The 25,592-nt window shown below is 51.4% G+C and overlaps 1 protein-coding gene and 1 long non-coding RNA gene across 11 annotated transcripts in view; one reads left to right on the top strand and one right to left on the bottom strand.

The window, feature by feature from the left end:
• Window positions 1–25,592, bottom strand: part of PHACTR1 (phosphatase and actin regulator 1) — a 572,878-nt gene that overhangs the window by 9,405 nt on the left and 537,881 nt on the right. For all 10 annotated transcript variants that reach the window (XM_019830233.3, XM_019830231.3, XM_011282184.4 and 7 more), the window contains 2 exons: window positions 7,491–7,546; window positions 2,043–2,104 (listed from right to left, as the gene is read on the bottom strand). In XM_019830233.3, the coding sequence (XP_019685792.1) occupies window positions 2,043–2,104; window positions 7,491–7,546 (118 nt within the window). The remainder of the gene's footprint in view (window positions 1–2,042; window positions 2,105–7,490; window positions 7,547–25,592) is intronic.
• LOC109499561 lies at window positions 4,935–13,081 on the top strand. Its single transcript, XR_002156874.3, has 2 exons — window positions 4,935–5,399; window positions 12,595–13,081. It is a non-coding gene; the product is annotated as an uncharacterized LOC109499561 (long non-coding RNA).

Raw genomic sequence — 25,592 nt, forward strand, 5'->3', positions numbered from 1 at the left:
TCAATTTGGCTGAAGAAAACGACTGGTCTGTTGCTATCAGTGTCCTGTATCAGCTCCTGGCTCTCATGTTTCTCCCTACTGCATTAGAACGAAATAGAACTGAATTGAGGAAACCTTAGGGCTGCGGGTAACCGAACGACAGCCATGGTCACTGGCATCTGGTCTTGCTGTGCTCAAGGCTCCAGAGGAGAAAGATCTGCCCAGGGCCAGGAGGCACCACAGAATTCCCTACCTGCTGGCAGGCTCACATCTCTGTCGGCAAAAACAGAGGTGAAAGTGCCTTCCGGTCTTCCCCTTCAAAGCGGTTCTCCCTTCCCTTAAAGTCATTTTTCATTCCCCAAGCCAGTCCCAGGGGAGGGCAAATGCTGAAATTATAAGGCAGCTTTCCTGGGAGAAGGAAGGAGAGGGGACCGGGAGGAAGAGAAGGAAGTTCTCTTGCCTTGGAGACCTGCAAAAATGAGGGGCAATTTGGGGGCGCCTCTCCCTAGCGGTACCCATCCTTCAGGAGATGGCGGGGGAGGGAACCCTCCTCCCTTGCCAAATTATGCAATTAGCTGACTTTTTGTATACTCTTTTTAAAAAGACACGAACTAAATATAGTCTTAAATATTTTCCTATTTCTAGCTTTTAGCAAGAAACCCTCAAGTTTAGGAGACTTTGGGCGCAGCAATCAACCCCAATGAATTTTATGAAAATGTGATTTTTTTTTTCCTGAAATGTCTAGACCTTTCTGTATCAGAAAGGAGGGGTTATCACCAGCCTCCTCTGGATAGTCTAAGTCATTTCAAGGACACACTTAAAACAAGGCGGCGTATCTTCCCCAGTCCTCCTCACTACTCAGCCTCGGGAGAAAGGACACCCTGCCTCCAAAGATGGGGTGGTCTTAGGGATTTAAAGAATCAGACCTTGACTTGGGTGAGGGCACCTGGACAAAGTGAGGTCACTTAGCTCTTGTTCGAGTTCCCAACCAGGGGGACGCCAGCCTGTCATCTGGCCTTTCAGGCTCTTGTTTATTTTCCTTATAATTGGGATAGCATTTGGCTTGTCACTGGGTATTTGGGATGCTCCAAGGGAGACAAAGTCAGAGACGCACAAATCATCACCTTAATAATTGGCATGATGTTTTACGATCTCTGCATTTCTTCCTTTGCATAATATTTCTAGGGAGAAAAGTCCATTCATAAACCTTTGAAAATTAATTTTAATGGGTCTCTTAACTGTCTCTAAGATTTGAGTATCTTTCTCTCAAGAAGGTCACTGTAGGAGGCTGATTAAAAACAGAACATAGTTCCGTTTCCTGTGTGTTATCAATTGATTAAACTTGTCAACACCATCCAGGAATAGCCTCAACTAAGAGTCTGTTACTGGAGAGGTCACTCATATGGAATTAGATCCACTCGGGTCTGTGTCACACTGCCGCATCACCTATTCTGGGGGTGAAAATACATAAGAATTCCAGCTTTGTGACTTTAAGTGCTTTTCAAACACCTGCAGTAAATTTATCAGCTCTTTGGGCATTTTCCTAAATTCAGTAATTCAAGCTGGATCTGGCATAATAAAACCAAGTAGTTCTCAGTTCATAGGTAAGGCACAGTATCAGGGGAGGCAAGGAAAACTTACTCTCCCAGGGTCACAGCAAATAACTGCATTACATTTGAACTAGCGATTTTGATCATGACGTTCCCATGCTTGGTGGCATTACGGTGAATTTCTCAAAAACAAAATGTTCGCGGTAACTGAAAACATAATGCACCTGACATCAAGCTGCCTGGGGGGAGGGAGGCATGGGTGTCACAGAATCAAGCAGTGGAATGTCACCAGCCCAAAGCACTGAAGGCCATGAAACTGAGCTGACCACCGCCCCCGGGGGGAGTCCCGGAGAATCTAGAGAGCCGCTCGCTCTCACAGCCGAGGCGCGGGGCCACTGACAGAACTTCCTCCGGGCCAGGCAGCTGCAAGGCCACCGGGGCCCGCAGGCGGCACGGGAGCCAAGGGCGGCCCGCGCTGTCCTGTCCCAGCTCCCGCCTGGAGAACCCGCTCACCTTTCGAGTTAACCTCCTCTTGATTTCTCTTTTCTCCTCTTGTTCCTCCTGTTCATTCCGAGCTGCAAGAAACATTGACCATGCTTTGGTTTTGGGAACAGTGTCACACGCAAGTGTACCCTCTGAACCTCTGCAGGCTCCAGGCCAAGCCCCTCACGACCTGAACAAGGGGAGAGCGAGCTCCTGTCCCAGCCCCCACCCCACCGCGGCCACCCTCCTGCCTATGGGACGCTTTCCAAACTGCCTGCCTTGTTTCAAATTGATGGTGAGCTGGCTGACCTTCCTGTGTTTTCCGTGTGTGTCACAGGTTTTCAAGTCTCCAGGCAGAAATGCCGGGCTGAGAAGTATGGCTCTAAGGCAGGGAGGTAGGTCCTAACAGGATGAGGGTGTTAGCAGGGACATGGGCCTCTGGAGGGAGGCGAGGCTCCCTTCTTTGGACAAGACTCAGGCCGGCTCAACTCTGCCTTGGGCCTCACAGTGACTGACAGGGGCTCATTGTGATGTGGCCTCATGTCTGGTGCTCTGTGGGGACAGAACAGAAGACCAGCCTGTGGGGGTGCCTGCCACTGGCTGCAGAAATGAAACCAGGCACGGCTGAGGCCGAACGCAGCACTGGGCACGCGGAGAGGGATTTCAAAACGCTCACCTTTCGCAAGCCCTGATTCCATTAGTTCTTTGAATCTTCCAAGAAGTCCACAGAGCAGGTGTGAGGCCAGAGTGTGGGACACAATTGCCTGCATTTAGACTTTTAAGGAGTGTCTTAGGAGAGCAGACTTTGGAGTCTAAACGTTCTTGGCTTGATATGCGGGGTGACTTACTCACCAGATGTTTAAAGAGCCATAGGTTAGAGGGTCTGGGGAAGGGAGCAGAGGTGTGGAGGGCAGAGAATGCAGGCTTATTTTAAGCAAAGCAAGTGACCTTGGGTACGTCACTTTCCTTCCGGGCCTTGGAATGGAGGCGAGGGTCTAAGCCCAATGTCGTCTAGCTTGAAGGTCACAGAAATCAAACCGTGTCCAAAGAAGGTCTCTGATTCTCACCCACTGAATTTAGAACGTCATCCGTGAAGGCAATCTCCTTCAGCTTGGTCTTCGCATCAAATCACTGCTGCTAAATTATGTTTCAGTAACTGAACTCAGGGCACACTTGCCATTCAGTTGGCTCACGACTGGCCAGGTCGGTAAAAGAGGGAAGCACCTGTGCACGGAAGCGGGGTCCCACCCTGTTCCTCCTTGCGGGTCCTGACAGCGGCCACCACAACCAGAGGCAACTCACACTTCCGGCTGGAAGGCACAATGGCAGTTCAGAGCAGAGCTCAGGCCCTTGAGCGACACCCCCCAGGGGCGCAGCTTGCCTGCTGTGGCTGCCTGGGGGGTGGGGTGCGTTTGAGGCTCTTGTATGGGGGCACAGAAATGCTCACATCCTGCGGTGGGCAAAGGCCACCATCGGTCTCCACGGAAGCTTGCCCCACAGGGCCCTGGCCCCCCACATGAGAGCCCTTTCCTTTGGATTTAAAGATATCCCATCTCCCTCCCAGAACTCCTTTAAAAATGCAAGTTTCGAGAGGCACCTGGGTGGCTCAGTCAGTTAAGTGTCTGACTTCAGCTCAGGTCATGATCTCGCGGTTTGTGGGTTCGAGCCCCACATCGGGCTCTGTGCTGACCGCTCAGAGCCTGGAGCCTGCCTCGGATTCTGTGTCTCCCTCTCTCTCTCCGCCCCTCCCCTGCTTGCACTCTGTCTCTCTCTCTCAAAAATAAACATTAAAAAATTTTTTTTAATAGGCAAATTTCTCTTGGATAAAAACCCATGAAACCAGTCAGCCATCAACATCTTAGTACGAACTAATCTGTCAGAGAGAAACTGGAAGGCAGAAAGCAAGAAGAAGGGAGACCCCTGGCAAGCTGCATTTGCAGGTGGCTGGAGTACAGAGGGGGAGGTCTGGTCTGGAGAGTGAGTACCCAGGAGGCACCTCAAGGGAACTTAGTTAAAATGTACAGGCTCACAGGAAAGTATGGCCACGAGGGGCCCAAGAGACCACCAAGTCTAACACTCTTATTCTGGAAATAAGGATGCGAAAGCCCAGGGGAGTTAAGTGGCTACTCCCACGCCACGCAGCTAGTTAGACAAACAGTCCAGCTCTTTTTTTTTTTTTTCTCACTAAAATAAGCAGCCTCTTCCCCGTCATGCTTTGCTTGGGGCCAGCCCCTCCTCCTCATTACTGGTTACTGGCCTCAAACTCCAATCCGGACCCTCTCCTCATCCTACAAGCCCCCTACGAGCCACAGAGGGTGGCATTCTGCGACAGAGCAGGGAGCCTTCCTCTCCTGTGTGTGTTTCTTAGGTCCCCCTGAGGGGCAGGGCCACGAGCCACCACCTATGGAATCTATACCTCTAGTTCAAAGCCATTTACAAACCGAGGGCCATGAATTCTCAGGCTGAGGGTACCAAGACAACCCCATTAGGCCACTGGACAGAGAGGCTAAGAAAGGCCCGTGATGTCATCACCTGCTGCCACCATCAGAGTGTGCTCATTATGTGCTCAAATGTGCACAGTGTCTCATTGGCTGCGGGACAAAGCAGGTGCTGCCTCCAGGGGGCGGGCAGGGTGGGGCTGGAAGGTAGCTGTGGGCCCTCCAAGCTCTACCGCAGAGCCGCGACCTGTGTCTCAACAGCACCCTCAGAGATCGGGTTCCTCAAATGACTCAGAGCCCAGAAAGCAAGGTTTAGAAGAATTTGTTTGAGGGTGTTTTCTTACACCATGAAAACATCTCTTGAGTAACCATCAGAACAGACTTAAGAAAGAAAGAAAGAAAGAAAGAAAGAAAGAAAGAAAGAAAAAGAGAAAGAAAGAAAGAAAGAAAAAGAAAAGAGAAAGAAAGAAAGAGAAAGAAAGAAACAAAGAAAGAAAGAAAGAAAAAGAAAGAAAGAAAGAAAAAGAAAGAAAGAAAGAAAGAAAGAAAGAAAGAAAGAAAGAAAGAAAGAAAAACACGTTTAGGAAAACCAAGTTCCAGAATACAGAGGAAAAAAATAAAAGTTCACACGAAGGAGAAGTTCATTTCTGAAAAGTTTTGAAAACTGCAATGATCAACCTGTTTGAATGCGGTCAGGCAGTTCTTTCATTTGGCTGTTTGAACAGGATGGGGAGGAGAGGGGCGGCTAGAACAAAAGGGGACCATGCGAACAATGTTTTCTGCTCTGGTCCCTGGATCTAAGCCCCTCAGGCTTACCAGACAAAAGTAACGGTCTCTAAGATCTGAAGGTCTTTCTAGATGGCAACAAAAAGCCAATGTGAGGACCTGCCCGCAGTCTCCCAGGGATCTGGGCAAGCAAGTAGGAGCTGGTGCCTTCCGGAAGCCAGAGGTGAGCTGGGGATTTTAGACCTCCTCTTTCTAAACCCCCTGCCTTTGCTGAGAGAATTATTTTCTGAGACCTGAATAATCCCCCAGAGAGTGGCAGCTTTTTTTTTTTTTTTAATTTTTTATTTAAAAAAAAATTTTAATGTTTTATTTATTTTTGAGACAGAGAGAGACAGAGCATGAGCAGGGGAGGGACAGAAAGAGAGGGAGACACAGAATCTGAAGCAGGCTCCAGGCTCCGAGCTGTCAGCACAGAGCCCGATGCGGGGCTCGAACTCACGAACCGCGAGATCATGACCTGAGCCGAAGTCGGATGCTTAACCGACTGAGCCACTCAGGCGCCCCAAGCGGTAGCTTCTTTGTTTGGGGGCAGCTTGGAGGCCACTGAACAGCAAGTAAATGGCACTGAGATTGGTTCCTCCAAAAAACACAGATCTGTGTTATGTGTCTGTATGTGTGTGGGTGAAGCAACAGAGGGGGAAGGACACACCCTTAACCCGCCTTCCCACTTTGGGAATAAATGGACACCTGCTTTTCTTTGTCTCCAACAACGCAAAGGTTACAATGGATCAGGTGTCCGATTGGGACAGAAAGGGAGAGACAGCACACAGGCCAAACGCCACCCCCCCCAACCCTGGAAATCATCTGAAAAAGTTCTCTTTCATTTTATGGCATATTTAGCTTCAAAACCGTGAAGGGCATTCTTGGTTAGAAAACCACATATATGCGAATTCCTAGAGACCTAGGGGGTATGTGAGGTGCGGGCAGCAATGAGGAAAGCCAACCTTGAAAACACCTGCTGAGAGCTGGGAAGGCAGCAAGGCCGGGAGCAGGGCGGGCAGGATGTCCACAGAGGCAGATATGGCAGGGACAGGTCCTCTGCAGGGGCTGCGGGCCACATGCCTGCCCCCACAGCAACTCAACAGCTCCCGGCAGCAAAGCCTTCAAAACTCACTGAGTCCCAAGACCACAGTGGGGGGGTAAGGTGGGGGGGGTGGGTAGAAAAGATCAAGCACATTTGAGTTTGGTCTAAGTGGAAATATCCAGCTGCTCAAACAGGCTTCACGTGGCTGGCGTGTGTGTGTGTGTGTGTGTGTGTGTGTGTGTGTGTGTGTGCGTGCACGTGCATGCATACACGCGCGTGCACATGCCATGACATTCCCAGGAAACTGTGCAATAGCACGTTATTTCTCCTTTCTAGAAATTAGAAGCGGATGTGTGCGTGGGGAGAAAGGGTCACGAGTGAAACTAAAAATAGTCTTTGTTGCCCATCTTAGAAAGGTGCTGGTGGCAGGAGTAACAAAGATGGGGCAGATGTGGGCAGAGGGGGTTTGTTTTTTAACTGTTTAAGATCTCCCGCCAAATGCAGGCATGCTGGCGTCCCTGAGATGTTTGTGTGTTTTCGTTTTACGCTGGTGGGACGCCAAGTGGATTCCCTCGCTCTACTCAAGTATCCCTGTGTCCTGAACCGAACAAGGGGCTCGTTCATGGTCTCTGGCCACAGCCAGGGTGACGGGCGAGTTTCTCTTGGGTGAGAGCATTCGGCAGGCAGGCCGTGGGCCAGCTGTAGAAATCCCGAGAGGGGACAGGAAGCGTTCTCCCTGAGAGATGCCTTCCTAGACTTTGCATTTCATGTTCAAAGCGGGGAGGGGGGGTGGGGAGCCAGCTGCAACGGAAGGTCATGGTTTCGAGCCCCCGCCTTCCAGCGGCTGTCTGCCTCCTTTTAGCCATCAGTATAGAGATTTGTGGGTTCTCAGCCCATTTGGGTTGGAAGGTGACCCTAACCCTGCTCGAAATCATTGAGTGGCTTTGCTTGCCCTCATTTCGCAGCTTCTCTGACTTTACAGCCCACGAAAGGGAAGGTGGCCCTTGCAGCCCGTGAGCTTTGGATGGGCCTAGTGAACCCGAATCTGCCTTCTCTGTGGGGACGCTGCCTTGGCTGTTGTAACACGCGAGGAGGGTCAAGCATCAACCGGCAGAGCGGTTGGCAGTCATTCCCACGCGGGCACGAGGGACAAAGCTGGCGGCCCACGGATGAACGAATAACCGAAGCCACCGCAAGACATCAGCGACCGCCACGGGCTCAGTCACTTACGTTTTAGAATGTTCCTCTGCTCCAATTCCTCCGCGGTCGGCCTCTGGCTCAGCCGCCTACGGAAAAAATCCAGGAAAAGTTTTTGGACCATATCATATCCTCCTTGGGTCATTAATCTCTTCAGCCCTCGTAGATGCATGAGACAGAGTGAGTGGCCGGAGGTCCCGTTCCATCCTGTGCTCTGAAAGACCGGCTCTTACTACTACCTCATCCTCAGTTCCTCAATTTCAACCCCAGGAAAGGCACCGTGTGTCACGTCATGCCAGGCTGACCCTCCTCCTTCCTCCCGTCATCGGCCCCTGCCCCGCCCTGCTCCTCTGGGGCCTCTGGGCAAGTGGACTCTTCTCTTCACAGAGGTCCCTTTCTCTCCTGTGGCCTCTGCCTTTCTTCCCCAACCCCCCAGGCTAGAGCTTGCTTCTTGCCATGTTTGTGCAGATCCAGTTAGACCATAAAGAGGGTCATGGCCCCGGGGTGACGCAAGAGAGCATGTCTTGTCTGCAAAGAACAATAGACGGTCTTCTTGTCCCTGCCCGTCACCACCAGGGCCGCCTTAGACGTGGAATGACAAGTGAGCAGGAACAGAAACGACTCTCCTGTCGCCGGCACGGAACTGAGCCGTAACAAGGGAACCATCACAGCAAGGGCATGAACTCTGCCATGATGGGGCAGTGGAGGGCGGGGACGGACCATGGTGGCCCCACGAGGTGACAGAAGGCGCCAGAAAGTGGGAAGGGTGCCACACGGGAGAACTACAAGCTGGTACGGGCGGAAAAGATCCCAGGAATGAGTCACACAAACAGCGGGCCTCACCATCCACAGAGATGTTTGTGTGTTTTTGTTTTGAAGCTTTTGGAAGTTGGTTAACCAACCACCCGGCAAAGTTCAGCCTCCTGCTTCACCCATGGGATGAGGTGTGTGTGAGATGAGAAAACTGTAGAAGGAGTCCTAAGGGGTGGAAAGGGGCGCTCTCCTGCTGCTTCTCCAAATATCGGCGACCAAGTGTCTCTAGTTGGCAAGGTGTTTACACCACGGGATCTCCAGAGAGACCCAGCGTGAAAATATAAAGTCCGTGGAGTTAGCGAGTGCAAATATCTCAAGTGCAATGCTTGAGGTCACTTGTAATTCTCTTCATTCCCTGGGCCAAGCAATGGATCCTGTGAAACCCCAATGTCATCACCGTATATGCTATAGGTAGGGAATGGGCTTTGATACCAGAGAAAGGATTTCTGGTCAGCTGTCTGTAAAATCTACAGCACCCTGGAAGCTGCTGGAAATTGTATTCCAAAGCATTTTTAAGTTTATAAGAACGTCTTCCCGTTCATTAGTCATTTTCTTTTCGAAATGCCCCATTAAGGCGCTATTTATTCCCACTGATAAGGACCAGCTGTATATATGGAAATCTGCAATATCGGAGGCTCTAAATTTGGACTCCGTAGTCTCGAAGCCTTTCCTAAAATAACATTCTCAGACCTCCGGAGGAAACTATGTCATCGGTCTGGAATGCAGACCCCACTCGGCATGAGCTTCTTGGAAGCCCTGCCTTACCTTTCCCTTTCTCCTCCCCCAGACTCCTTGCCTCATCGGTAAGGGGTGTGCAGCCATCTTTACGGGACCACTTGGTAGAACCCAGGCTCTGAATGAAGCTAGGGCTTTGGGGTCAGTATGTTTTTGAACAAGCCCCAGATTCAAGGTGGAGGCTGCATCCCAGGAGTCAGGCCAATGTTTTAGAAGCTCATGCCCAGAAGCGCCTGCGGAACGTTCCGCCCTTGGCTTATGCTGAGAAGCCCATCGATTTCTGTTGCCAGACCTGTTGCCTGATTCTGTGCCGGCTTTTTTGTGTTTCCTATGGGTCACATTTGGAGGGGACGAAACAATGAATGAACTGCAACCAGAGCAAATTCTGTGAACGAGGCAGCCTTTAGTCAAAGATACATGCTCTCGAATGAGGCCCTGTATTTATGTTTCATTTTCTGGAGAGGGTCTGAGAACATCGAGGCTAATCCTAGCCATAAAATGCAGCTAAGCCCTCCCGAAGGACATGTGCTATATAATTAGCTATCTTGGCTTTGAAAATGAGACTGGGGGGCGGGGGTGGAGGCCGGCGTGGCTCAGTCCGTTGAGCGTCCGACTCTTGACTGTGGCTCAGGTCGTGATCTCACGGTTCATGGGATCGAGCCGCCCCACAATGGGTTCCAGGCTGATACTGCGCACAGCCTGCTCGGGATTCTCTTCCCCTCGCTCTCGGCCCCTCCCCTGCACACGCTCTCACTCTCTCAAAAATAAATAAGCTATAAAAAAATGAGATTGGGGAGGAAAATGATCCTGTGGCTTTGTGAGGATAAGGCACAGAACAGCTCAGGAGGTCGAGGATCTGGGTTCTAGCTGTGGCTCGGCTCTGAACCGACTTGCCGTGGACAAGGTATTGGACTCCACTCCGTTCTTTTCCCTGCAAAGAGTAAATAGCAATTTAAGAGGCTAAGGCTGATTTAATGCCTATTATGTGCAGGAGTGGTTCTTAGAAGCAGCTGCCATATACTCAGCCCCATCCAAACGCAAATTCATTTATTCATTATTTATTGAGGGCCAGTTCTGTGCTAGGTTCTGTGTTAGGCACTGGATGAGTAAAGACAGATCAAGGCCTTGCCTCTGGGGGAAGCAGTCATTAATCAAATAGTCACGGGAGTAAGTATGGAATGTGACTGTAGTGAGAGCTTCCGACAGAAGGCACCGGGGCAGTGTCTCTGGCATCTGACCCGATTGGGCTGGGAGAGGGGTCCCGGGGGGAAGTGACATCGCGCCCCAATCTGAAGAACAGAGGAAGCCAGTTTGCCGGAGTGGAGAGCAAGGGGAAGAAGGAAGGCGGGCGAGGCCGTGTGGCCCAGGGAAGCTGTGTTCAGGGTTCTGATCTTTTCTCAAGGAGCCAACAGGAAGCCGCGAAGGGTTTACGTTTTAGATAAAGTGGGTCACATTTCAGCTTTACAACACATCTCCTTGGCTGTCCTATGGAGAAGGGGCTGGGGATGGGGGGGGGGGGCGGGCAAGAGGCAGTTGGGAAAGAGGCCCTGGGAGGCTAGTGGCCACCTGCTGGGGGAGGACGGTCACCCAGGCTGGGCTGTGGCGGCTGAGGCGCTCGCGCTTAGGAAGCCAAGTTGACAATCCACGGAGACGGAGCCTAGATGGACAGGGTGGGGAGAAGCAGGTGTGTGTCGGGGGGATCCGTCTGTCCATCAATCTTAGGTTTCGTGACGTAACACAACTGGGTGGACGGTAATGCCGTTCGCTGAGACGGGAACACTAGAAGGGAGGCGGGGCTTTGTGGACGAGGACTCGTGGAAGGGAGCCACGAGTTTGAGTTTGGATCTGCTGAGTCAGGATGCTTCTGTACCACCCAAGTGGCAAGGTCAAGTAGGCGGCGGCATGCACTGAGCTCAGTGGGGAGGAGAGGTCTGGGCCACCGACAGAGACCCGCGGCTGGTCTGCACCACGGAGAATATTCGAAGCCAGGAGCGTGATGGGGCATGGCCTGAGAAGGCGAGAGGCCGTAGGCCGGAACCTCACAGGATCCCACCATTTACGGTGCAGACCGAGCCAGACGAACCCGCCAGGGGTCAGAGAAGGGCAGTGCGCGAGGGCGGGAGAAGACGGAGGATGTCCCATCCCGGGAGCGAGGGGGGAAGACGCGCCCGGCCAACCGAGGGAGGTGACGCTGGAAAGGCTGGTGAGGCTGGAAGAGCACAGGGTGCAGGCCGTTAGCAAGCTTGCCTGGCGCTCTTTTAGGGAGCGCAGGGGACGGAGGCCAGGCTGCAGCGGGTGGAGAACGGGGGGTGAGAAAACGGACGAGTATGGGCGACTCTTCCCCAAGCCTGGCTGGACAAGAGAGGGTGCAGGTGCAGGGGGCGCCGGTGAGGCTCACGCCGTTTCCTGGAAAGACTCCAGATGAGGTGGTGCTGGTGAGAAGCTGCCTATGGAGGGAGGGAGAGGGTTCAGCTGGTAGTGTAGGAGCCCCGAGGAGGCAGGAGGGGTTGGGGTCCGGGGACAGAGAAGGAAGGCCTTACTTCTCACAGGCGGGAGGGATGGCTCTTTACCATGATGGAGCAGGACGGAGTGTGTTGTATGTAGGAGGGTGAGTTTGGTATCAGAATTCAGGAAGAGTTCCCAACGGATGGCTCTCACGTACTGTGCAACAACAAGTACGTTGGTCTACAAGATGACTCACATCAGCAGAAAGTACTCTCTTTCCTTGACACATCTGTCTTTGCACAGAGCCAAGTTCATAAACCAAAGGGACGATAAGGCTCCAGCTTCAGAATTCTCACGATCAGCATCTTAGGGAAGGACCCAGGGCAGCCTGGCATGGTCCATGTAAGGCAGCCACCTGCTTGGCTCCTTTCGAGATCTACCTTGTGCAGAAAGAGTGGTTACTAGAAAGCCAGACGGCAGAGCACAATTACTGTATGAATGAAGCGGTCAGTTTTATGAGTGATCCCAAGCTGCTGATGATTCCAGAATAAGGACAGAGGTGTGGGGCGCCTGAGTGGCTCAGTCAGTTAAGGCTCCGACTCTTGGTTTCAGCTCACAGTTCGTGAGATCGAGCCCTGCGTCAGGCTCCATCCAGCGCAGAGGCTGCTTGGGATTCTCTCTTTCTCCCTCTCTCTCTCTCTCTCTCTGTCCCTCCTCCACTCACACATTTGCATCTCTCAAAACAAAGAAAGAAAATGACCGAGGTGCTTTCTGAATGCGCTGTATCTTACCCCTGATTCGATGGTACAATTTAATTATATTTGATTTAAACTCCCATTAACTCTTGGGATGAGTACGGGGTGCTGTATGGAAACCAATTTGACAATAAATGTCATATTAAAAAAAAATAAACTCACATTAACTTTAAAAAGTTGTTCCTGACTAGGTATTCAGACACGGCCATTTATATGCTAGACAGTAAGAGAAACATTCTTGGGAGTTAAACTTTTATATAAAGTGAACTATCCAAAAGTAGAAGTTTAAAATGTGCGCGCAAGTGACCTGTTTAAATCGCTTTGCTGTTACATGTGTGGCCCTGGTTTATAAGACAGCTCTGAGCTGCAAAATTGTTTGCACTCCTCAGATGATTTCTTCTTTACCACGGGCCACAGCGAAACGATCTGCATTGGCCGCAAACCGAAAATCACAGAGTTCCTGTTTAAATGCCACACGCCAGCCCCCTACCTAAGCCTTCTATTTAAGAATGGATTTTGTGTCGTATCAGTGCGAAAGACTCTATGCTGGTGACCACAAGAAACGACCAAATGAACGAAGGCTCTTCTCTTTGCGTGAAAAGACTGTGGAAAACAAGCAAGCCCGGAGCTCATGGCAACGTGGGATCTGCCTCGGAGTAAGGAGACGCTAGAGAACGAAGTGCCCAGACGCTTTAAATGTATGCAGAGCAGGGGAGGCTGTCTCCCCAGAGAAGTGACGAAACCCCGGTAGGTTTGGCTGCTCTGGCTCTTGATGGGGACAGGGATTTGTTCTGCCGCATGGAGCCAGTGAGCCAGCTGCTGGCATCAGAACGGCAAGGTCAAGGCTCTCATTACCGTTTGCAACTGCTTATTGTTTGGATGGCTCTGATCTTTGTTTTTAATTTTTAATGTTTATTTTTGACACAGAGAGAGAGAGAGAGAGAGAGAGAGAGAGAGAGAGAGAGAGAGACACACACACACACACACACACACACACACACACACACACACACACACGAGTGGGGGAGGGGCAGAGAGAGAGGGAGACAAAATCCGAAGCAGGCTCCAAGCTCTGAGCCATCAGCACAGAGCCCAATGCGGGGCTTGAACTCACGGACTGCGAGATCGTGACCTGGGGACCTGAGCTGAAGTTGATCTGACCGAGCCACCCAGGTGCCCCGAGGGCCTTGTTTTTTTAAACTTGGCATCTCTGGGGGCGCCTGGGTGGCGCAGTCGGTTAAGCGTCCGACTTCAGCCAGGTCATGATCTCGTGGTCTGTGAGTTCGAGCCCCGCGTCGGGCTCTGGGCTGATGGCTCAGAGCCTGGAGCCTGTTTCCGATTCTGTGTCTCCCTCTCTCTCTGCCCCTCCCCCGTTCGTGCTCTGTCTCTCTCTGTCCCAAAAATAAATGTTGAAAAAAAAATTTAAAAAAAAAATAAAAAAAAAAAATAAATAAACTTGGCATCTCTGATGCTCTATCTGCATTTCGGGGGGGAAAAAGAAAAGCAGAAACTTTGGTCTTTGGCATCTCAGGCCCAGGGGGAGAGAACTGCCCTTCTGAACAGAGGGGAAGAGAAAATGATCAGGAAGGACTTGGGTTTCCCAACTGGTGCCCTGGATGGGAAATGGAGCGAGTGGAGACAGACAGGCATGACAGGGCCAGGGAAGGGGGAGAAGCACTGAAGTATGGCCCCTCCTTTGGAATCTTTCCAGAAAACACGTCCGTTCCCTGTGGGCTGGGTGTCTATCTGGCCTTGGTCACTGCTACACCCCCAGTTCTTAGGAGACCACAGCCAACATAATAGGTGCTCATTTAGTACTTACTTAGCCGCACACGCTCATTGGATGATCCCATCAACACTCAAGACTTCACTTGGCATCTACATGCTGATGACTCTGCGATCTCTATCTCCAGCAGTAGTTTTGAGTTCCAGATGGCCTTGCTAATTTATACTCCTATAGGTGGTCAAACTCAGGAGGTCCGAAACGAATTAATCCATCTTTCCCTTCTGTCCTCATGGTTTTGCGTCCCCTCCCCCCCAACCCCATCCCGGTGAAGTGCCCCAGCCAGGAAACTAAGAATTGTCTTCGCTCGGCTTCACCCTCAACAGCCAGTCCACCACCAGGTCCAAACGGTCCCCTGTCCCAGCCCACCACAGCCACCTCAAGGAAGTAGGCCACCAGCACCTCTCCTGGTTGCTATGGCCCATCCAACTCGGGTCCTCTTTCCCAGGGGAAACACGGTCACCCCACTCCCTGCTTGAGAACTACACATGCCCGCCCAGTGCCTGCAGTGGGGAGTCAAAACACCAGTGTGTCCTATGAGAGTCTTCCTGATCTGGCCACTTGCCAAGAACCCCGCAACCCCATCCTTCGGACAGAACTGTGTTTTCCTGGTTTCCTCTCGATATGCATGCCCTTCCTTATAGCTAAGCACTTCTCTTTGGCTAACCGATGTTAATCCCCAAGATCGCAGCTTCAATCTTACACGTCACTTACTCTGGTCACTACTAACCTTTCGGGGAAGGCGCCTCGACAGGGTGTGACAACAGTCCTGGATCTCCCTCGTGCTGGTGCTTGGCCCCAGGGCTTGAGCTCTGCGAGGCTGGGCCGCCCTGCACCCTCACCACCCGGGGCCGCTGCATAGGGCCCCACACTTGGGCTCTAATGCCCTTCTGCCATTTTGAAATTTTCAGCAATTAAAAAAAAAATACTTATTTTGAAAGACAGTGTGAGCAGGGGAGGGGCAGAGAGAGAGGGAGAGAAAGAATTCCAAGCAGGCTCTGCACTGTCAGCTCAGATCCTGATGCCGGGCTCAATCCCACAAACCCGGAGATCATGACCTGAGCCGAAATCAAGAGCCGGACGTGTAACCGACTGAGCCACCCAGGCGCCCCTGAAATTTTCAGTAATTTTTGAATGAGGAGCCCTTCCTTGGCTCACCATGGCACGCACGATGCCGACACCGAGTCTGGTGACTGGATATACTCTACACTTGGGAAATCAATAAGTGAACGCTGCCCCATGACTGTCTCTTGTCTGTAGCCTTTCCCTCTCTTCTAGTTCTTTCCCGAGGCCCAGCACGTGTGTTTTCCATTAGAAACAACACAGATTACCCTCCTGGCACCCTGCTCCTCCCCCAGGGAGTCTCCATCTCCAGCCCGCTCTGGGCTTCCAGACCTTTCCAAAGAGTGGTCCAAGTGTGAGGGGACACTAAGTCATCACCATCAGTCCACACCATTCTATCGCCCTGGTTCTCCACCCGGATGGTTTTGCCTCCAGGGTACTTCCGGCCACATCTGCGGGCACTCGGGTTGTCACGACCGGGGAGGCCCATGTTGGCATCTAGCTCGGGGTCCTACCGTGCACACACCTACCCCTCACAACGCAAAACCAGCCGGGCCGAGCGACGACGGCGACGAGGTTCGGAAACCCTGCTCTCCCGAATCAGGAAAGAGCTCTTGTCCAGGTCACTGAGGATGGATGTCCCAGATCCAGTGGCCTTTACGGAGCCCTCATTTGACTGGACCTTTCTCTACCACGCGGCACCTCTAGTGAACGGCTACTTCTCGAAGCTCTTTCTCTGCTGGGTTTTCAAGGGCTCTCACTTCTCTGTCCACACTCCTAGCTCCTGCGCCTCAGCAGGTTTCACGCGTGGGGGAGCCCCAGAAGCGGCCTCTCCTGGGGGTGGCTTCAGAAACACCACCGTGTGTGCCAGTGACGAGCATGGGTCTGTCACCTAACAGGCGGGGGGACCTCGGAGGAGCTCCACGCCTCAGCCTTTCATGCCTGCGTGGCCTCCTCGGAGTCTCCCAGCAGATCTAACGGCTCCCCCTGCTGGGCTCCCCCGTCCGGATCCTGGCCTCACCCCTATCCACCCACTGACGCGACCACCTTTTCAAGTACATGGGGAATCCTTCGCGGGCACAGATGATGTCTTATTTATCTCTGTGTTTCTAGACTTAGTGCAGCCCCTGACACACGGGAGGGGCTCCACAGATCTTGGGTGATTCAATTAATGAATAATAATCCATCCTGGGAGTTGTGCGTCATACATTGAGGTGCCCCTACCACTGAAGAGGTTCCTCTGGGCAAAGTGAACAGCAATTCTGCTTTTATGCCTTAGAACTACTTCCTGCTACCCCTTCTGTCGATCACTGCTCCGTGCACCCAACTCCTTCCAGGAATTTCAGTCAATGATTTTCAATTTTCTTCCTCTCCCTCACTCCCCTTAGGCTATTCACAAGTAGCCTGCCTACAGCACGGGAAAGAGCCCAGAGAGGAGAAAATGGACTGGGGTCCAGAGCCTGCCTCCTGGCCTGCCTTCAACATTAAACAGAAGGGCACGTCGTGTCGCAGTACCTCTGTGCCGAGTTTCGCTGTCTGACAAGTGGCCATAACCACAAGCCAGCCTGCTGGCCACCCAGGGAGGCCGAGAGACCCGGGTGAGAATGGGAGGCAAACGTCCCTTTTAAAAGTAACTATAAACCATGACATTTTGTTGTTGGTAACTTGAGAAACGTCTCTGACCTCAAGCAGATACACAGGTCGCTCTCAAGAAAGATGGGCGGGCACCTGGGTAGCTCAGTCGGTTAAGCGTCCAACTCTTGATTTCGACTCAGGTCATGATCTCAAGGTTTGTGAGTCTGAGTCCCGCACCGGGCTCTGTGCTGATGGTGTGGAAACTGCTTGGAATTCTACTGCCCCCCTCTCAGCCCCCCACTCCCCTGCTGCTCGGTTTCTCTCTCTCGCTCTCTCTCTAAATAAACTCTCAGAAAAAAAGAAAAAAAAGAAAGAAAAAATGTTTTTGGCTTTACTCCCCTGGAGGCTGTGGCCCCAGTGTGAGAGGCCCCACGGCTAAGCTCAGGTATTGTGAGTTACAAACCAGAGAAAACACTGAAATAATGTTGGTTGTGTGGAGTTGAATTCAGGTTGGAAAAGACAAGGGCTTTTGCTACACATCAAACCCGTTTGATAAGAAAGAGTTACAAAAACTGAGAGCCTAGGGACGTCTAGCTGGGTCAGTCAGTAGAGCATGAGACTCTTGATCTCTGGGTTGTGAGTCTGAGCCCCATGGTGGGTGCAGAGGTTACTGAAAAAAATAAAAATCTTCAAAACCAAAAAAAGACCCAAGAGCCTCCACAGCGAATGCTTTCGGTATTAATTGGCATGTTCAGGCATAAACCCAATGTTAGCAATCAGGAAGATTTCACTTTTGAAAGGGTATCTGAGTTGTTTACAAGAGAAATTAAGACAGTTAATGGAGTCAACCAGAGACTATGCTCATTTCAACATGGCCTTCTCTACGGGAAGAGTCAATCAAAACAAATCCTGAAACAATATGATATCAAAAGATAAGGAATGTGGAAATGAAAACAAATCCACGGTTCCACCACGTTGACATGACTAAGGCGATCCGGTCACCTTTAGCTTCATCTTATCTGTCCATCCATGCATCATCTATCCATCCATTTGTCATGCATCAGTGAGTCTATCTGACTGTCCATCCGTTACGTACCAGACATTGGTCTAGGCCTTCCATTAGCTAGCCTGATAAGCAGACTACCGCTTTCTTGGTCCTTACGGAAGGTGCAGCAGTAATCTACGTGAACCACACCGAGAACCAGGCTCATCTCATTAGTCACCGCTGGTTGTTTGACAGAAATGGCCAGCAGCTCTGTGTTGAGGATTCTGATGCCTGCCCGCATCTTCATTATTAGTTCTGCTATAAATAAATCTTCCCCAGGTTATCGTAATTCGTGAACCATACGTTTCCTGGTGGAAGATGGATGGAAAGATGACGGTCTGGAGAGCTTCCTGTTTGAGACACTGAGGAAAACCAGTGGAGAAGGAGACACCTGCTTTGTCACACATATCCACTCTGGTGGATCAAGAGAACGTGAGATAATAGTACCTTTATGAGATAATCATCGTGCCATTTCTCTTTACAGGTAGAGGCTCAACATGGGTACGGTGCTCCAATCAAGAAGAATAAGCCAAGAAAAACAATCAGATGACATACATACAATATTCTCATGTCATACAAACATATAATCTCCCATCTTTACAAATTATCCCAATTGTTTCTGGGAGTCCCCACTTAGTTTTTTTTTTTTTTTTTTTTTTTAAGGGTTAGTTTTGAGAGAGAGAGACAGCGCATGAGCCGGGAAGGGGCAGAGAGAGAGGGAGACACAGAATCTGAAGCAGGCTCTAGGCTCTGAGCTGTCAGCACAAATCCCGATGCAGGGCTTGAGCTCAGGAACCCTGAGATCATGACCTGAGCCAAAGTTGGACGTTTAAACAACTGTGCCACCCAGGTGAACCCTGTTTTTGTTTTTTTATTATTTATTTAAAAAAAATTTTTTTTAACATTTATTTATTTTTGAGACAGAGAGAGACAGAGCATGAACAGGGAGGGGCAGAGAGAGAGAGAGGGAGACACAGAATCTGAAACAGGCTCCAGGCTCTGAGCTGTCAGCACAAAGCCCGACACGGGGCTCGAACTCACGGACCGTGAGATCATGACCTGAGCCGAAGTCGGACGCTTAACCGACCGAGCCACCCAGGCGCCCCTGTTTTTTTATTATTAATCCAGGTTTCTGGTTTCTTTGAAACATTTTTTTTTAAAGTTTATTTATTTATTTTGCGAGAGAGAGAGAGAGAGAAAGTATGCAAGCAGGGGAGGAGCAGAGAGAGAGAGAGAGAGACAGAGAATCCCAAGCAGACTCCACACTGCCTGCACAGAGCCCAATGTGGGGCTCCAACTCACAAACTACAAGATCATGACCTGAGCCGAAACCAAGAGTCAGACGCTTAACCGACTCAGCCACCCAGGTACCACCCCTGCACTTAGTTTTCAACATGTCCTGCCATTATCAGATAGCATCGGCCACTTTCATGCCTTAACCCCTTCACCGATGGCTTTTGCCTTCACTGCTGGAAAAGCCACCTGGCAATACCTGGTCACTTTTCCGCCAGTGGCTGCCTCCCCAGTGTGCAGGCACGGATGTTCATGCCAACAGAGCTGATCTCATGCAAGAAAGCTGACCTCTGGTGGACTCAGGACACGTCCACCAAACTTGTCCACAACCGTCCGAGTCTCCGCAAAGACCTGATTTAGGCTCAAGCAGGAACTTCAAGTATACATGGGCGTCTACAGGAGTCTTTCCTGAACTTGAGCCTTCCCCAGGCATCTCTAGACTTACTGTTCTTAATCCTTTAAAGAATATTGCTTTTGATGGACACAGATCTCTGGGGCAAGGACGACGGGTGGTTCCAATGAAAAGAGGAAGCTCTGGGTGTCACTGTTGAGTGACTGTCACGGACGGTATCATGGGTAGGGTGACGTACACAGCCCAGACCATAGGAGAATGGCCTAAAAGTATACATCTAATTTATTCACCTACTCATTCATCCATTCATTCAAAAAATGTTATGGTACCAAATTTCCCCAATGCCTCTGCTTTGCTGGGTCTCAATAAACAACAGGCAGGATCCCTGATTTACTTTCCAAAGGAAGGCAAGGGATGAAAAGTTGGACGTAGGCCCTGCCTGGTCTCTTCCCACCTGGACTCCTTCTAGGAGCTGCAGACTATGTACAGCTCCTGACTTTTTCACATTCACCCCCAACGGGCCAATGTCTCAGGGCCATTAGTGCTCAACAAGGAGAGGTCCGAGGGGACACGAGGCCCCGGCCTCCTTTGGAGACTAACTCTCTTCGCCCAGCGTGGCTGGAGGCCAGTTTCTTCCCACGGCCTCCCACAAGCTTTTATTTCTGGAGAAAATAACAACTCGGGCTCAGCTGAGATCCCAGGCTGTTTAGAAACCCTGAGATGAGGACACAAAAACCCCAAAGAGTCTCAGATGCCGGGTGGAGGGGGTTTTGGTGAGAGGGGGACAGAGGATGTGAACTGGGCTCTGTGCTGACAGCAGAGGGCCTGATGTGGGGCTCAAACCCACAGACCACGAGATGATGACCGGAGCTAAAGTTGGAAGCTCAACCTACTGAGCCACCCAGGTGCCCCTTTCACTCCTTAATTTTGAATGTAAAACTGGCTCTTTTTTTCAATGTTTATTTGGAGAGAGAGTGAGCTAACTTGGGGGAGGGGCAGAGAAAGAGGGAGAGAGAGAATCCCAAGCAGGCTCCGTGCTGTCAACGCAGAGCCCGACGTGGGGCCAGAGCTCACCAACCGCGAGATCAAGAGTTGGGACACTCAACCGACTGAACCACCCAGGCGCCCCAAATGCAAAGCTTCATTTCGAAGCCGATATACCCTGTAGCCCAAAGGGGTGTTATCAAATGTTATTTTTTTTTTAATTTTTTTTTTGAGAAAGAGCGTGAGCAGGGGAGGGGCAGAAAGAGAATGAGAGAGAGAGAGAGAGACAGAATCCGAAGCAGGCTCCAGGCTCTGAGCTGTCAGCACAGAGCCCGGCGCGGGGCTCGAACTCACGAACCGTGAGATCGTGACCTGAGCGGGAGTCAGACGCTCAACTGACTGAGCCACCCAGGCGCCTCAAATGTAGTTATTCTCATGAAACTGTAAGTGCTTTCCTGTGGCATGATCATCTTTCGTAAGACGTGTCTTTCTGTATATGTGATGTAACAGACCAGATCCCTTCCTCCTCAATCCCGGCCCCCCCACCCTTTTTCTTTCTGGCAGCATGGTAGATTTTAGGAATGTCTCAACAGTCTGGATTTGCATTTTTGCATTCTTTGGCAACCTTTTTGTTAATTCTAAAAGGATCAGGAAAGATGAATGGGAAGGGTTGACCCGTCCGGGAAGGGATCTATTTAATGGGAACGGGAAAACGGACTGATAGGGCCACTTCGAGTACATTTTACCTTGATTATACAGGAAACAGCAATGATTTCTCCCTACTTCCTTTTGGCCTTATCTACCCAATGCTCTGGGAGACCCCCTGTGAGAAGAGGCTGTCTCTCCTTAAATGTATTCCCCAAAAGGCGACCGGGAACTTAGAGCACGTAGCTACCAAAGGACTCTTAGTTCCCAGCGTGGTGAATGAGAGCCCACGTTCTTGTCCCTCCCTCTGGTTTTCTACTTGACGTCCTCACGTTCTGGTCACATGAGGTACACGGCCCACACAGTCCCTCACTCTCCCACGTGTGCACTTTGACAGTGGCACCCGGGCACGGGCAGGCAGCGTCTCAGGGCTGCAAGGCCCAGTACGAGCCCAGAGAAAACTGGGCAGATTCCATGAGCGGCCCTGGGCCATGACGGTCACGTCCCTCCCAGGACCACCAGCAGAACCAGCTCCCGAGGTGTCAGAGGGCCCCCTCCATCCTGAGGGAAATGGCTCACTGTGGAACATTCCCTCGGTCAGGAGCGGTCTCCTCCTCCGGAAGAGTACCCCGACCGCCATGTCTCTCACTGGGGAACACCGTGAGGCTGAGCCTTGCCTAAAAGCAGGATCCCACCCACGGGGGGACGCTCGGCCTCTCAGAGCCCCGGAAGGCCTCCTTCTGGGCCTTCACGGGTGGTGGGGGGAGGGATGGGGGACCGTCAACCACAGCAGAGCACTGGGTCCTTCTCAGCACCCCACGTCCCCAGTCAGAACACGGGCTCTCCCGACATGGGCACACATGGGGGAGGGGGGGGCGTGCGTGTGTAAAGTACACGTTTTCGTCACACAGTAAGTGTCCTACAGAGGTTCTGTCGGGCTCTGGTCACCTCAATCTTATTTTTTAAATTCTTCAAAAGTTTATTTGAGAGCGAGAGAAAGCACGCACACGGGCCAGTGGGGGAGGGGCGGAGGGAGAGAGAGGGAGGGAGAGAATCCCAAGCAGGCTCAGCGCAGAGCCTGACGCAGGGCTTGAACTCACCAACCGTGAGATCACGACTTGAGCTGAAACCGCGAGTCGGATGCTTAACCAGCCGAGCCACCCAGGCGCCCCCGGTCACCTCAGTTTTACACACATCCCGCGTGTCTGTGGTTCCGAGGCTTGCCGGAACCTCCGTCACAACCTGTCTTCACGTCTGTGCGAGGCTGGGTCTAGGTGTCCCCTGGATCTCCCGTCCCGAGGTTGGCGCTCAAGGAACCAGGTGCCAGTACTGGACGTCTACTCCTCGTGTCCCTCCTCCTGCACGTTCGTACCTCTTCCTGGGGCCGGAATCCAGCTCCCGCAGCAAAAACAAGACGACCCTCCTATCACTCCTGCTGAAACTGCCTTCCCAGCTGGGCCTGCTGGGCATGGCGTGTGGCCCCTCCTTTCTTGAGGACAACACACATCTTCTGCTACACCGATTCCCTCTCTCATCTGTCTGTACAGCCCATCCCTCCTCTGCTGGCCAAGGGCTCCCGGTTGCCCTTGGAGCAGCTTTTCTAGTCGCTCAGGTAATACAGTGAATTTAAAAACAATGCACTATATCCCTAGTATAATCTGTGAAGCAATACGGGGCTTCAGATTTGGGCTAAGTAAGCAAAAGCAAATGAAATCATTCTGATTAGAGAAACTAGTACAGGGAACAGAACCCTCTCTGCGTGAAGATAAAGTTTCTCCCCGTAACGGGGAGATTTTAAGCTGACGCACTTCGTAAATGTCAGTCTGCAGGAGGCAAGACCACCTTCTCCAAATGTCCTCCGTCTAGATCCTTTAATGTGTCATTTCTTTCTTCTTCGGAGGGCCAGACAGTAAATACTTCAAGGTTGGTGGGCCATGTGATCTCTGTCACTGCCACTGCACTCTGTCACTATACCAGGGAAAAGCCATTGAGTTCCATCCAAGTGGGATGATGTCCCAACAGGCCGGATGTGGCCCTCACGCTCTAGCTCGCGGCCCCTGCCACAGGGTGCCAACTGCTCCTGAAAACCGTGCCCAGCGCAGTGGAACCCCAAGACGTGTCACAGCACACACAACGCGAATGGTTTTGGTTCCTCAATGCAAAATGGAAGGGTTCTTCTCTAGTCACGTGCTGTGTGGTTCTTACTCGCGTAAGAAGAGGCAATATGCCGGGTCCCCGACACACGAGACCGCGAACCTGAACACAACAATGCTCTCCTCCTCCTCGTCACGGCCATCACAGATCAAATATCTGGCAGACGTCCTGTCTCCCAGGCTTCACCTCCCCTGCAGTGTTTTCTTATGCCAACTGTCCCCATGCTATGCTCCTCCCTCTGGGCTTCCGGGCTCCTCCCTCTGGGCTTCCGGGCTCCTGTCCCTTTCTCATGCGTTGGCCCACACGGGGGTTCAGTCTCGATGGCTCCACAGTTGGAGGAGAGCGGTGCCCGTGCGGCTGAGCTGTGAGCTCCCCCACTTACGGCACCCTTCCCTCAATAAGAGTTTTTGCCCCACCTTCCTTGGCCTTATGAGGATGATTTCTTCCTTCTCACGGGGTCCCTGACCTTAGGGCTCTATTATCAACTCAACGGGAGGACAACTGTGATGTACATAAGGCAGATCAGAACGTCCTCTTGGATCCAGCCCATTGCCAGACCAAACGGGCTGTTTGAAATCTTTTATGGGAACGATGAATGTTTAAGAAAATGACCGACACATGGGGCGCCTGGGTGGCACAGTCGGTTAAGCGTCCAACTTCAGCCAGGTCACGATCTCGCGGTCCGTGAGTTCGAGCCCCGCGTCAGGCTCTGGGCTGATGGCTCGGAGCCTGGAGCCTGTTTCCGATTCTGTGTCTCCCTCTCTCTCTGCCCCTCCCCCGTTCATGCTCTGGCTCTCTCTGTCCCAAAAATAAATAAAAACGCTGAAAAAAAAAATTAAAAAAAAAAAAAAAAAAGAAAATGACCGGCACAGTTTTATACATACCTCAGCATTCTATTACGAATAAATTACGAACCAGAGACCAGGTGACACACGGTACAAACTTGTGACCGTTTTTTTTGTTGTTGTTGTTGTTGCTAATTTCTCAAGGAGCCTGAACTGGAGACCGCACATAGGCTTTCAAAAAGAAAAGAAAAACAACGGGCTTATTTCATTTGTGTCTGGACGAAGCCACGTGGAGTTACAGTTCCTTCACGGAAAACGCCTGAGCATGTCCTTGTTGCCCTGCTTGTTGACAGTGGGGTGAGAATCAGATCTCATGGGCTGTGAAATCCCAAAGGACTCTGCTCGTCAAGGACTGTGAGGAAAGAGGGCACCGTGACAGAGAACTGAGACACGGTGGGGAGGGGTGGGGAGGGGAGGTGCTCCAGGGATGTGCCGGACCCACACGGCAGGCTCCAGGCAGAAGCCGTCCACTTAGCTCCCATGAGTACAAAGGGGGTGCCAGGTCACACAAGGAGGGTGTCCCTGCATGGGACATGGGCCGGGCTTCTTGGGATGGACATACAGACAGCAGATTCCCTGGTTCGGTCAGATTCAGGAGGGCAGCCCTGGTACAGGGTCATCAGTAACTCACGGGGAGACGCAACTGACTACCCTCAGCATCTTTTCATTTTTTAATATTTTATTTATTTATTTTGAGAGAGAGACGGAGTGAGCAAGCATGAGGGGGGGGAGGGGCAGAGAGAGGAGGAGGGAGAGAGAATCCCAAGCAGGCTCCGTGTTGTCCGCGCAGAGCCCGACGTGGAGCTCGACCTCATGAACCGTGAGGTGACGACCCCAGCGGAGACCGAGAGTTGGACGCTCAACCGACTGAGCCACCCAGGCGCTCCTACCTTAGCGTCTTTTAAGAAGAGCTTGGTGCGGGCGCCTGGGTGACTCAGTTAGTTGAGCGTCCGACTTCGGCTCAGGTCATGATCTCGCAGTTCGTGGGTTCGAGCCCCACGCCGGGCTCTGTGCTGACGGCTCAGAGCCTGCTTCACATTCTGTGTCTCTCTCTCTCTGCCCCTCCCCTGCTTGTGCTGTCTCTTAAAAATAAACTTTAAAAAGTATTAAAAAAAAAGAGCTTGGTAAGTTACAGTATAAAGATGAACAACACAAGGAAAATCCTAGAAGCCAAAAGGAGGGCTGGATTTAAGGTAGCGAAAACTCTTTTCAACAGACGGATTACCTGGGAGCGTGCACTATTCATCTGCCTGCCTACTTTTTTTCCAAAGGAACTAACAAGGCTTCCCGTTTTGAAGAACTATTGTTTTCACGATTCAACGCGCCAAGAACATAAAATTTTCATGATCACACTTCCTAAAATAGAAGCGCATTCACTTATATTTCAAAGGAATTGCCTTCAGAGTCAGAGGGAAAAGCGATTCTCCAGGGTTTGTGTCTTTGGATGATTTTTCCCGTTTATATTCTATTTAGTGAGAGCATCTATGCAGATTTCGAGGCTATTACAAAAAATCTTTGCGTTGTAACCAAGAGTAAAATGAATGTAATGAAAATAAATAAAATGAGTTACTCTCATTAGCATTTTGCACGCGATCCGCGGTATTTTGCCACGAAGCAAAGATGTGCGGGCAGACGTGAAAAAGAACTGT

Source organism: Felis catus, chromosome B2 (assembly GCF_018350175.1).
Source record: "Felis catus isolate Fca126 chromosome B2, F.catus_Fca126_mat1.0, whole genome shotgun sequence".
NCBI lineage: Eukaryota > Metazoa > Chordata > Mammalia > Carnivora > Felidae > Felis > Felis catus.